This window comes from Apodemus sylvaticus, chromosome 5 (genome assembly GCF_947179515.1).
Source record: "Apodemus sylvaticus chromosome 5, mApoSyl1.1, whole genome shotgun sequence".
In the NCBI taxonomy this organism is placed as follows: Eukaryota; Metazoa; Chordata; class Mammalia; order Rodentia; family Muridae; genus Apodemus; species Apodemus sylvaticus.
Window position 1 is genome coordinate 70,703,072 of NC_067476.1, and position 12,421 is coordinate 70,715,492.

The following is a 12,421-nucleotide window of genomic DNA, read 5'->3' on the forward strand; positions in this document are numbered from 1 at the left end:
TTTGTTTTGTAGAATACTGTATACTGTTTCTAAGTAATGAGTAAAGCATATAGTGCTTGTCTAAATAGATATTGACTCTTTATTCTTGGCAATAAGTCTTCTAATTGTAAGTGGTGTGTGTGTGTGTGTGTGTGTGTGTGTGTGTGTGTGTGTATTTGGGAATTGGTCTACATTCACAGGCACAAGTCAGCAAAGCCCAGATATGAGTATTTATTGTGTTCATCTGTTCTCATTATGTATGTTCACATGGAAAATATTTTCTTGAGACAAGGTGTCTTTGAGCTTGTTGTGGTTCTAATAAATTAGCTGATCAGTGAGCTTCTGAGTGTATTCCTACATTTAAAATATGCTTCCATGTCTGTCTTTGACTTTGATTCAAGTTATCCAAATTATATCCCACATACTGGTACAGGATGTGCTCTTACCTAGTGAGACATCTCATCAGCTCTCTAAGTATAACATTTCAAGAAACCATTATCAGTATCTTCCATATTGTCTTGGTGGCATTCTTCATGTCTTTATTTCTCAGATTGTGAAATTGTGATTGTAGGAGTGAGCAGCACAATTAAATATATTTTCCCAAAGGAGAATGGGGATATAGACATACCACAAATTAATACAGAAGACTCAAATAACAAAATCAAAAAACCCTACAACAGTATTATGGAATGCACAGTGGAGAGAACTTTGCATCTCCCTTCCAAACAAGATAACATGATAGCAAAAGCAACAAGAAGATTAAAATGCTAATAAATTTGCTGGCAGCATTAACCAAAAAATGTGCATTTCAATGCAGGATATATTCAGTAATATTAACAAGTCATACATATAATGATCACAGGTACTGAGCCGAAAGAAGAGCAGAAACAAATTAATCTGTATGATAGAACACAAGAAGACTCCTCCACAAAATTCCTAAAAAGAAGCCAACCAACCATTGGTTCATGATAGAATACTAGTGCTAGGACGTTCAGATGACCACTGAGAGGTCTTATGCTGTGGCTGTTGAGATACTCACCTCTAACATAGTAAAGGAATGTGAAGCATGTAATGATATTCATTACTCAAAGGAGATGGTCTCCTCTCATAGAAGTCTATAAGGATATCTGGTATGATCACAGAAGAGATACATTCATCCTAGAGGGACAAGAAGTACATTGGAAAAGGCCAGAAGAGTACAAGACTGACTCTCTCTCTCTCTCTCTCTCTCTCTCTCTCTCTCTCTCTGTATATATATACACATATATATGTATGTATATGTATACATATACATGTGTATATATGTGTGTGGGGGTTCCCTAAAAAAATAATGTTTTCTCAGCTTCTGGGTTCTTTGACATATTCGAAAGCCTTACAGTAGAAACTCAGTGACAAATCTATGGTTTTTTGTGATTCTATATTTTAAAGAATCATTTTCTTTTGTCTGGGTGTGAATGAGGGAACTTGATAAAGCTACTATTAAATAATGAGAATCAAAGCATGAGAGACCAATCATCTATATGTGTAAACTACACAGATGAATAAGAGAAAAAAATGAGAATGTGGGCAAATTTTGATAAATACTTTGCATGACAATCTCATAGAATAATTACAAAGAAAAAAGAGTAAGTAGTTTAATGTAGTTTTGTCTTGAGACTTAAATATTTTTCAGTAATTTCTACAATGAAAATTTGAGGAAATATATTTCTACAACAAATATGTTTTGGTAATGATATAAATTTGCTATAATAAATGTTCACAAGGAGCTTACCTTCTCACATCTAAGTATTATATGGACAGTTAAATTAAACTAAGTCAAAATGTCATTCATAGCATTATCATTATACTTCTATGAATAGTCCATTTTCTTGTAAACCCAGTTACTTTCCCAACAGTAAGCCTTTCAATAAATCCTCTACATATTTATGTTGAAATTTTTCATTATCTCTAGTAATTCGGAAAATGCAGAGCAAAGCAATATTTTTTTATTTTGTCTTACCTCAGTAAAAATGCAAAGATCAAAAAAACAACCGTAAACAAATGTTGGGGTTAAGACAAAAATATCATTGTTGCCTAACTCTGTGAATTCAAGACCAATCTGGTCTACCAACCAGGTTCCAGGAATGCCAGTAATACACAAAGGGAAAGCCTGACTTGATAATGAAATAAAGTAAAATTAAATTAAATTAAATTGAATCTTCTTGTTAGTAATATTGAAAAGTGATTCTACCAGTAGAAAATTGTCTGGAGAATTTTCAAAAGACTAAAAATAGTACTATTTTATGATTCAGCTAAACCACATCTTAAGTGTCACAATATCTCAACACACTATAGATTCCTGCTCAGCCATGTTTATCACTACTCTATTCACAACAACTAGTAAATTAAAATAACAATAACTAGGAAATAAAAATAACCTGAATCTCAACAGATAATAAAAATGTGGTACACATATACTATTTAATGCATATATAGCTATTCAGCTATTGAGAAATATGTTTTAGGTAATTAGGATGAACTACAAGGATAATAGTGAGTGAGATAGCCTAGTCCCACAAAGACAAATTTAATTGGAAGTGTCTAGTGTCAAATCTTCAAATTTGAATAAATATCTTGGAACACCTTCAGAAGAAAGGAAGGCAAAAAGGAATTTCTGTTTTGTGGTACCAAATACCAAAGGGATTAGTAGGATGCAAATAAACTGATGAGGGAATGAATAAAAAGAGATCAAATATAGGGATCAAGCAAGTAGATAAAAGAATAAAGATGGAGAGAGTTAAATGACAATAAGGATGCCTTAAAAAAATCACGTTATCATGCTTTTAACTATATAAAAACATAATACACATGCATCTATATGTAAGAAAACACAGTTTAAATCAAAATTTCACACTTGAGCTAAGAATGTCTTCTCCTATAGCTAAAGAACACCAAACAAATCCCTAGCATCAGGCATGGGAAGTCTTATTTTGGGTTGTTGTTCAGAGTTGTCCAAGAAAGTTTAAATATTTTGCTGTTGTCCTTGGTTGCTCCCATTGTTAGAAAGTTAAGTCCCTATTGCTGAAAATACCTTGAACTTCAGACACAGGGATCAGAGACCACTAAAGGAAATTTATATAAATGCCTCCTCACGTAGGACTAACTTTAGTGGTACCAGAAGGCACCCAACAATCATACAAAAGAAGGATGTAACCAAGAGTCTAAAAAGCCTATACTTCATCTCAATAAACCCTGTGAACCACAATTACCAGCATAGCAATATAAGCATAAGTTCTTAGGAGCGCTATATACATATTTACAGTAAATAAAAAATCTCTAATCAGACTGAAGACTTGCTCAACAAGAGATAAATCATGCCTGGTATGAGGAAGTATGAGAAACCTACCCTAATAACCATGGCTACTAAGGTTATTTTTCTAGAAGTAGAGCCTATAATGCAGGTTTATGAAAAGCTGCATAATCTCTAACTATACTCTGTTTGTGAATGTATTTATAGGTACATCTTGACTCCTATCAAGAAACTTCTCTTTGCAACATATGAAGATCATTATAGAAACCTAAACCCAATCAAAATGCACAGTTTTGAAGCCCAGTGCAATAAAAGCATTTATAAAACAATTTCCTACACTGATAGTTTAGGGAACAATGTAAAAGAGGGGAAAAAAATCTAAGAGATAGAGAAACATGGAGTTTTCTATGAGACTGTGAGTCGTAATAATGTCAGACATATAACCATAAAAGCACACCAACATGACCACCAAAACATGAGCTAAACAAGGACACAACAATAAATGCACCAGAGTGGGTACAGTAAAGACTATGGGCCTCAACACTACACAATGAACTGAGCAATTATGGAATCCTGAGAGTAGAAGAAATTTTCTTCCCCATGAATTGCTTGACCAACTAACATTGGTCAAATCATTTGGTTTTGTTTTCTAATACAAAATATTGAGCCTTGAAAACATATATACAGTTACATTATACATAATGAGCATGTTATATTTAATAATATGTAGTAAGTATTCTGCTAGCAGCCTTCAGATGAAGAAGAACTTTCAGATCTACCTGTACCATGCCTGCCTGGATGTTGCCACGGTCCTGCCTTGATGACAATGGATTGAACCTCTGAACATGTAAGCCAGCCCCAATTACTTGTTGTCCTTATAAGAGTTGCCTTGGTCATAGTGTCTGTTCCCTGCCATAAAACTCTAAGAGAGAAGTTGGTATCAGGGACTGGGGTACTAGGTTGCTGTAATAGGACTGTCCAAGCTTTTATTTTTATATTAAGAATGTGGGTCTGGGGATTTTGGATTTTGAAAGCAGTGGAATACTTTAAATGGGGCTTCATGAGCCATCCTAGTAGGAATATGGAAGACTTGCTGGGAGTAATGTGTTGCTGCTTGGATGGCCTGGATCTTGCGCTGACCTGGCCCAAGATGATTCAGAGAAGTATTTCAGTATGTGGTGTATGGTATTTTGGTGAAGAATATAACTAATTTTTAACCTTGTCTAAAGAGTCTGCCTGAGGCTAAGGTAAAGAGTCCCAGATTAATTGCATTGACAAAAGAAGTCTCAAAAATGCTCAGCAGAGACTTTGTTCTCTGGATAAGACTCATGAAGAGCATTTTGAACACGCATAATAAGCTTAGAAAGGAAAATATATAAAATATATGTTTTAGTATTAAAGGAGTAACAGAAAGTGAAATGGAGCTGAATCCTGTGATCAAGGAGGTAACAAATTAAGGGAGTAGAAATTTGGGGCTAGATCCTATGCAGCTAAATTTAGATCCATGCAAGGTAATACACACTGTTAATTCCAGGAGATGGACATTCAGATGTCTGAGTTCAAGGTCAATCTGCAGAGCAAGATCCAGGCCATCCAAGCTTCTGCAGAGAAGGAATTAGAAAACAGAAAGCTAGTTGTAATGTAATGGAACAGGGGGCTGTGTTCTACCTCCTACAAGCATCAGAGTTCAGGAGATATGGCTTTATGGCTCTGGCTTTAGAAGGGAGTACCGAGACAATTGGTGCTGGTTAACGGGAGCTAAGAATTTAGTGGTGATTAAGAAGAGATCAGCATCACTGAGGTGAAATTTTCTGAGAAGTGTTTTCTGAGAGCATAAAGAATCTGTGTTCCAGAGATTATCCAAGATTGTATCTCATGCTGCAGATGTACTTGATAATGTTTAAGTGTCACCCAGGTGATACTGGTTTTGAAGGCATAAAAGAGGCATGTAGAGCAGCTGAGGATTGGCATCGTAAGAATCCATGGAAAGCCATTAGTGATGGTGCAGCCTCAGTTGTCACCATCCAGGACTGAAGGGGTCATGCAAGGGATTTGAAGCTTGGCACCATAAAGAGAGCCTATGAGAGGCTATTGGTGAAACCTAGTTGTAGCAGAAGACCTCAATGTATTGGAGATGCCGATACTACGGGACGACCACCAAGAACAGCAGCAACAGTGGAGTGGATCAATCTAAGCTTAGAGTGCTACAGGGGGCAGAGCTAAAGAAGCTATACCATTCCTTTGGGGGAGCTCAGAATATCATATGTGGATCCCAGAAATCGAAAAAATAATCTGTAACATTGATGTTGCCTTGGAGACCCCAGGATGTTTGAGATGCCAGAGCCATGGGCTATCTGCTTGGGAAATCTGCTAACAAGGAGTGGAACCAGCCCAGGAGAATGAAGTTTGTTGCATTCAACAAAGATGAAAAAAGAGTTGGAAATCTGAAGACCATTTTGACATCAGACATGGAGATGCGGAGTTTGAAGTTTGCCCAGCTAGTTTCCTGTCTGGCTTTGTAGATCACAGTTAAGTAATTGGATGAGTCTCAGAAGAGACCTTGAACTTTGGACTTTTAACATTGCTGAAATTGCTATAGACTACGGGAACTTTGGAAGTTGGACTAAATGTATTATTTTTTGTCTATGACTATATATGGCCCCCATAGACTCATATGTTTGAACAAGCCTGTGGAGGAAGGGAGAAGAAAGTGATGGTTTCTATATGCTAGGCCCTGGAACTGGTACTTTTAGAAGGTGTGGCCCTGTTGGAATAGATATGTCACTGTGGTTATGGGCCTTAAGATCCTCATCCTAGCTGACTGGAAGTGAGTATTCTGCTAGTACCCTTCAAATGAAGAGTTAGAATTCTTAGCTCTGCCCACACCATGCTTGTCTGGATGCTGCCATGTTCCTGCCTTGATGATAATGAACCAAACCTCTGACCCTGAAGCCAGCGCTAATTAAATATTTTCCTTATTAAAAAAGAAGACTATGTACATATGCTTGTGTATGTGTGTGTGTAACAATAATCAATGAAAAAAAGAGCTCATGATTTTGAAAAAACATTGGACTGTTTTGATGTAGAAAGAGAAGGGAGAGAAGATATAATTGCAAAAGTATAAGAAAAATACAAAAAGAAAATACCAAAATAAACAACCCACTGAACATTTGATTTTCATTTTCTGTTGGCAAACTACTCATAAGCATAGGTCCTGCCTCAGGGTCTGGGTTCAATAACCAGTGACACTCCATTGAAGAAAATAGCCTTTCTTCCCAGCAGGTGTCAACTCCAAGCAGCTTCTTGGTTGGGAGTGGATCTTTGTGGCAATTTTCCATTCTCACTACAGCATCTAATTTTAATATGTGTGTATGTGTTAATCTCTGTGATTTTGAATGTGTATCAGTGATATATAACGGAAGTTAAGTTCTAAGTTTTAATCTTGTAAGAATAAAAAGGGGTGAATGGCATCTAGTTTTTATTTCACATTTAAAAACTGTAACTTCCTTTCTCATAGCATAACATCACTAGAATCTATACTTATTCAACTAGTCGAGAAAATATAAAATAATGCTTGTGATGTATAATGCAACAAAATGAAAAAGTTTTGGATAATGTGTTCAGCATTTTATTTCATAGTTTTATTTCAATCATTATATTCCACAACCATCTTAAGCAATTAGTATGCTAATATCAGATCATTATATCTTAAGTTAATTTGTAGGAACAGATGAACTAAATAAGAAGAAACCCTATGGTAAAGAAGAACATTAAGAAGACACATCCGTTATGAGAAAATAGACACATAAATTGAGTGGGGAGGTATCATAGCATATCAAGTGTTTGATTACAGATTTTTTTAATGAGATTCATATACATTGTTTATATATTGATTTTAAAACAAATCATAATTCTCTTTCCTGTGCTGTTCTCCTAAGAGAGTTCTCCTGTTTGGTGTTCTTGGGCTATAAGACAAAACATTCTTAGCTCAACTGTGAGATTTTCATTTAAACTATGTATTTATATACAAATGTATGTGTAATGTGTTTTTAGATAGTTAATAGCATGATATTTTGTGATTTTTTTCAGGCATCCTATCTCGGATAAGTTTTGTTGAATCTTTCAGTGATTCATCACTTTGTCTGCACCTCAATAATATGTCAAACATGCATGCTCCCTTCTACAAACTAATATTACCTTTATTGCTAGGGATTAAAGGTGTGTATCAGAGGTGTGTTAGTATTCCAGGTAGGCCATACTACAAACCAGAATGTATCTATTCTGGCTGAATCATGTGTACCTTAACCTGTTTTGAGGAAGAGCCCTTGGGCTATATAATACATTATTTCCCCAATAGTTTGTTAAAATATGTTACAAAGAATGACTTCTACCATGGATACTGGGAATCACAAATGATAGCTTATATTTGCACAACAAATGCTCTTTCTCATTGGTCTAACTCCCCAGCGTTGCAAGCATAATATTTTACTAGTCACAAGAAACCACTATCAGTCTTTTCCACATTTTTATGATGGCATTTTTCATTTCCTTATTCCTGAAAGTGTAAACCATAGGGTTCAGAAGTGGTGTTATGATAGTGGCAAAAACGAATGCATTTTTTTCAGAAGAGAAAGCAGAAGGAGGTCGTGCATATATTAAAAAGCATGGTACAAAGAACAAAAGCACAACTGTAATGTGAGATCCACAGGTAGAGAGAGCTTTAAGTCGCCCTTCAGAACTGTGAGCTCTCAGAGAAAACAAGATGACACCATAGGAGACAAGCAAAATAGAGAAAATTATAATGCTGATAGACCCACTGTTAGAAAACACCAAAATAACAAATATGTGTGTGTCAGTGCAGGCAAGCTTCAGTAATGGGAACAAGTCACACAGGTAATGATCAATGACATTGGGTCCACAGAAGGGCAGTTGCAAAGTGAAGATAATTTGTATGATAGAATGTAAGAGTCCTCCTGTCCAGGATACCATCACTAAAACAACACAGAGTCTCCTAGTCATAATGGAGGAGTAGTGAAGGGGTTTGCAAATGGCCACATATCTGTCATAGGCCATGGCTGACAAGATAATCACCTCTATCCCAGTGAAAAAGTGAATAGCAAACAGTTGTGTCATGCAACATTCAAAGGAGATGGTTTTCCTCTCATAGAAGAAGTCTACAATCATCTTGGGGGTGACAGTAGAAGAAGTACATGCATCAAGTAAGGACAAAAATATCAAGAAGAAGTACATGGGTGAACCCAGCAGTGCAGGGCTGTAAATGATGGTCACCACAATTATCATGTTGCCACCAATAGTTGCAAGGTAGATAAACAAAAATACAACACACAATATGTTCTCAACATTTGAGTTCTGTGAAAGTCCAAGGAGAATGAACTCAGTGACAAAACTCTGGTTTTGCATTATTCTCATGAAGATGTTAAAGTAAAATCTGTTCACATAAATCTGCAATTATGAGAAAAGATTATACATTAAGATTTACAAAATTATCATGCAGAAGATAATCCTTGTTTATTTTTCTAGGAAACAGAATATTATAACTTTTTAAGTGAATAATTTTACACATGTAATGTTTAACTGAAATAAAATACTGAATTCTCTAAATAGCTACATCTAGAATATTGGAGATAAATGCATCTACTTGGATGACAATATAGGAATAGACTATATTTTGAATAATCACCTTTCATCAGTCTTTCTGGACTTCCTTGAAATGCATTTTAAACTATTCAGGATGTAAATGAAGGCCTGAATTTAAGTCTTCATTGACTGCCCAGAGCCCTGCCTTATCTACCAGCAAAAGGGGAAAAATCAATTTAGGCAACACTTCAAAATCATGAATGCAGCTCAAATGCATGTGAAACTGTAAATTTATTGGGATGTCCAATTAATTAGTCTGTTTTTAATAAAACAAAATATTCTTTGGGAAACTGTGTAGCACTCTACATGATGCATATGTTGAAAGTGTGAAAATTTCACTGAATCACTTTATAACAATACAAAATTTGTAAAAAAAAAAAAAAAAAAAAAAAAAACTATTCTGTTTTTTAAAGGCTAAGTGAAATACTACAAATAGAATTAATAGACAATTGGTCCAGTCTTGAAATCCTAGTCCTAGTCAGGAGTATGTTACAAAGGTTTCTGTACTTTATATTTGCAAAAGTTATTGTCAACGGTATTATGCTTAAACAAGTCACTCAACCTGAGACTTTAGCAATCCAAGCTCTTATATGAATTATGTTTCTACACAATCAGCATGGTAAAAAGAATTTTTTCTTTTTAAAAACTTCAGGGAAAGGATGTTCTTTATATTCTCTTTGTTTTCTGTAAAGTTTAAAGCATCTTCTTCCTTTGTCCTTGTGCAAATAATACATTCTGAAAAAAAGGCAAAAGTGTCAATTATGAAGAATCAGATGACCATCAATCAGCTACAAATGAAAAGTAGTGAAAACACATAACAAAAATAGTGAAAGTCCCCTCGCATATAATTTAGGGTATTCTGACTTAATGATTTGCAAAGATGCATGCATTGAAATTTATTTTAATTCACTGTAAAACCTGGCCATGACATCTTACCTGCTCATCTCCATTATATTGATAAATTTAAAATATCAAACTGTTAGTAAGAGTAGTATCCTGTTACTATTCTAGCTATAATTAATTCATAAGAAAACTCAACTCTGTTACCCACTGAATGTATTTCCACGAATCTTTTGTGTAAATATTCTTTCTGATTAATTTTCTGTAAGCACCACCACCAAAAGGGCACCTCTATCTTTTCCTATAAAATATTTTATGTATGCATATATATGTGTCTATACATGTTCATGTGTATGTATTTTTATGCATACAGATATGTGTACATAATACTAAGATGATTCCTCTTTAAAGAAAATTGTAGGTTTCAATGATGGACATCTAAAGAAAGTAGAAATTACTTCACATGCTTATATCTATGATGGGACAGTTCATTAATTTTACAAGTCATTTTCATGATGTCCTAAAATCAGTTCCTCCCTAGCATGTATGATATGAACTCCAGCCTCTCACATGCTATATCCAAGGAAACAATGTTCTGAAACTAACCCTATAAAGTCACTGGATCAGGCAGTAATCACTTACAATAAATGAAGATGTTCACTACTTAGTTTACTAGTTGTTATTCAGAACTAAAGCAAAATAGGCAAAGAAAGTAAGTAAGAACACAGCAATGCATGAAGCCCATGCTTGAAATGTTAGAACACCATTTTACAGAATGAAAATTCAAATGGGGTAAATCCACACTACTCTTCATATTAATAACTCATTTCTTGCTTCCACTTTCCCAAAATGCCTGGGATTTGCTTATTTTGCTGTTTATGACATAGAGCAACCAACTTTTGCTGTCCCCTTTCACTGCCTAGCTGATGGATTTCTGAAACTTCTCTTTGGGTGTCTTGGTGATTCTCTTTACTTTAAGAGAGACCAACTGACAGCCATGAGTCCTGAAGCAGGTCATATATTTAACTAATTGGATTTTTTGACAGTTCAGAGGTAGTATCTTCTAGCTAGAAAAATTTAAATGGTTATACTTAAAACAGCAGACTACATTTTGATTTTTGATATAATATATATATATATATTATATATTTTACAAATATATTTTTGTAATATATTTGTATTTTTTACAAAGACCTCTGCAAATATTTTTTACAAAGACCAAATAAACCTCTACTGGAGAGATAATAGAAAATTAGCACTTGTGCTGTTTCTCTCTTATTTGTTTTCAACTTCAAGATGACAAGTTGAAAATGTGCTTAATTTCATTAGACTTAGAAGCAGATGCTCAAGTGGAAGAAAGGAAGGAAGGAAGGAGGGGGGAAAGAAAAGATATGAAAAAGTTCTGAGTAGACAAGTAAGCAATTATTAGTTTGCATGTGCTGGCCTCTGAACTCTGCACATATCATTTTAATCACTGATTTACTGATTACTCATAAGTTTAGTATCCACAATAATGATGTGGACTATGAGCAGTGAAAGTATGAAACTCCATACACACAACTATACCCCAATGCTCCATGTTTGCTTTAAGCACAATAACCTGATATACAGCATCCACACTTAAAGTACTCTGTTATAATTCAAAATAATCTCTGAAGCTGTAGAAATGTACCTTAACTAGATCACTGAATCTCTTCTGTGCAAAGTCTGAAAACAGGCATTTCCTATTCTTTATGGAGTAGCCCATTCAATGGTGGTCACACTTCTGATTATATCCAGCTGCAGTCCACATTGGAGAGAAAACAGGGATTCTGGAAGTTGATGCAAAACATGTTAGCATTGCCACTCTGTTCCAGCCATCAGAATGTTCTCAGGATGCAAGAAAAACAAAGAAGCCAAAGCTCCCTCATCTGTTGCCACTGGAATTTATAGAGGTGTCCCTGCGACCTCACCAGTCTGATCTTTATTCTCCTGTGTGTGTGTGTGTGTGTGTGTGTGTGTGTGTGTGTGTGTGAGAGAGAGAGAGAGAGAGAGAGAGAGAGAGAGAGAGAGAGAGAGAGAGAGAGAGAGAGAGAGAGAGAGTTTTGGCTAACTTTTATTTTTATTACTTTATTTATTGATTTTACATCCCAATTACATCTTCTCCTTTTTCCTCTCTTCTTAGTCCTCCCTCTCACCTCCCTCACTCCACACTCTAATCCTTTTCTCTTCAAAGAAGGAGAAGATTCCTGGGGGTATTAACCTTCTTTGACATGTCAAGTTTCAGTAGGAGTAGAAATATTTTTTCCTATTGAGCCTAGGCAAAGGCATCCTAGTTAAGGGTAAGGGGTCCAAAGACAGATAACAAAGTCAGAGACAGCCCCAACTCCAGCTGTTAATGGTCCCACATGAAGACCAAGCTAGACGTCCTTACATACATGTAGGGAGCCTAGGTCTTGTCTCATGCAAGCTGTTAGGTTGGTGGTTCAGACTCTGTGAGCCCCTATGTGCCCCAGCTTATTTGAGAAAGCAAAACAAATTAGGAATGGGGGTACATGTAGGGAGGGAACCTTGTGGGATAGGAGGTGTGTACAAAAACAGAAGCAGCCAATTTTGGAAAGTACAAACAGAAGGAGAGAGAACTGGGATTGGGAAAAGTATCTCTGGGATGAACTA

At 35.5% G+C, this 12,421-nt stretch overlaps 1 protein-coding gene across 1 annotated transcript; it reads right to left on the minus strand.

Annotated features, from left to right (window-relative positions):
- Window positions 1-7,756: 7,756 nt before the first annotated feature.
- Window positions 7,757-8,719, minus strand: LOC127684400 (olfactory receptor 4C15-like). Its single transcript, XM_052181331.1, has one exon. The coding sequence runs from the start codon at window positions 8,696-8,698 to the stop codon at window positions 7,757-7,759; it is 942 nt and encodes a 313-aa protein (XP_052037291.1). The 5' UTR covers window positions 8,699-8,719.
- Window positions 8,720-12,421: the final 3,702 nt, after the last annotated feature.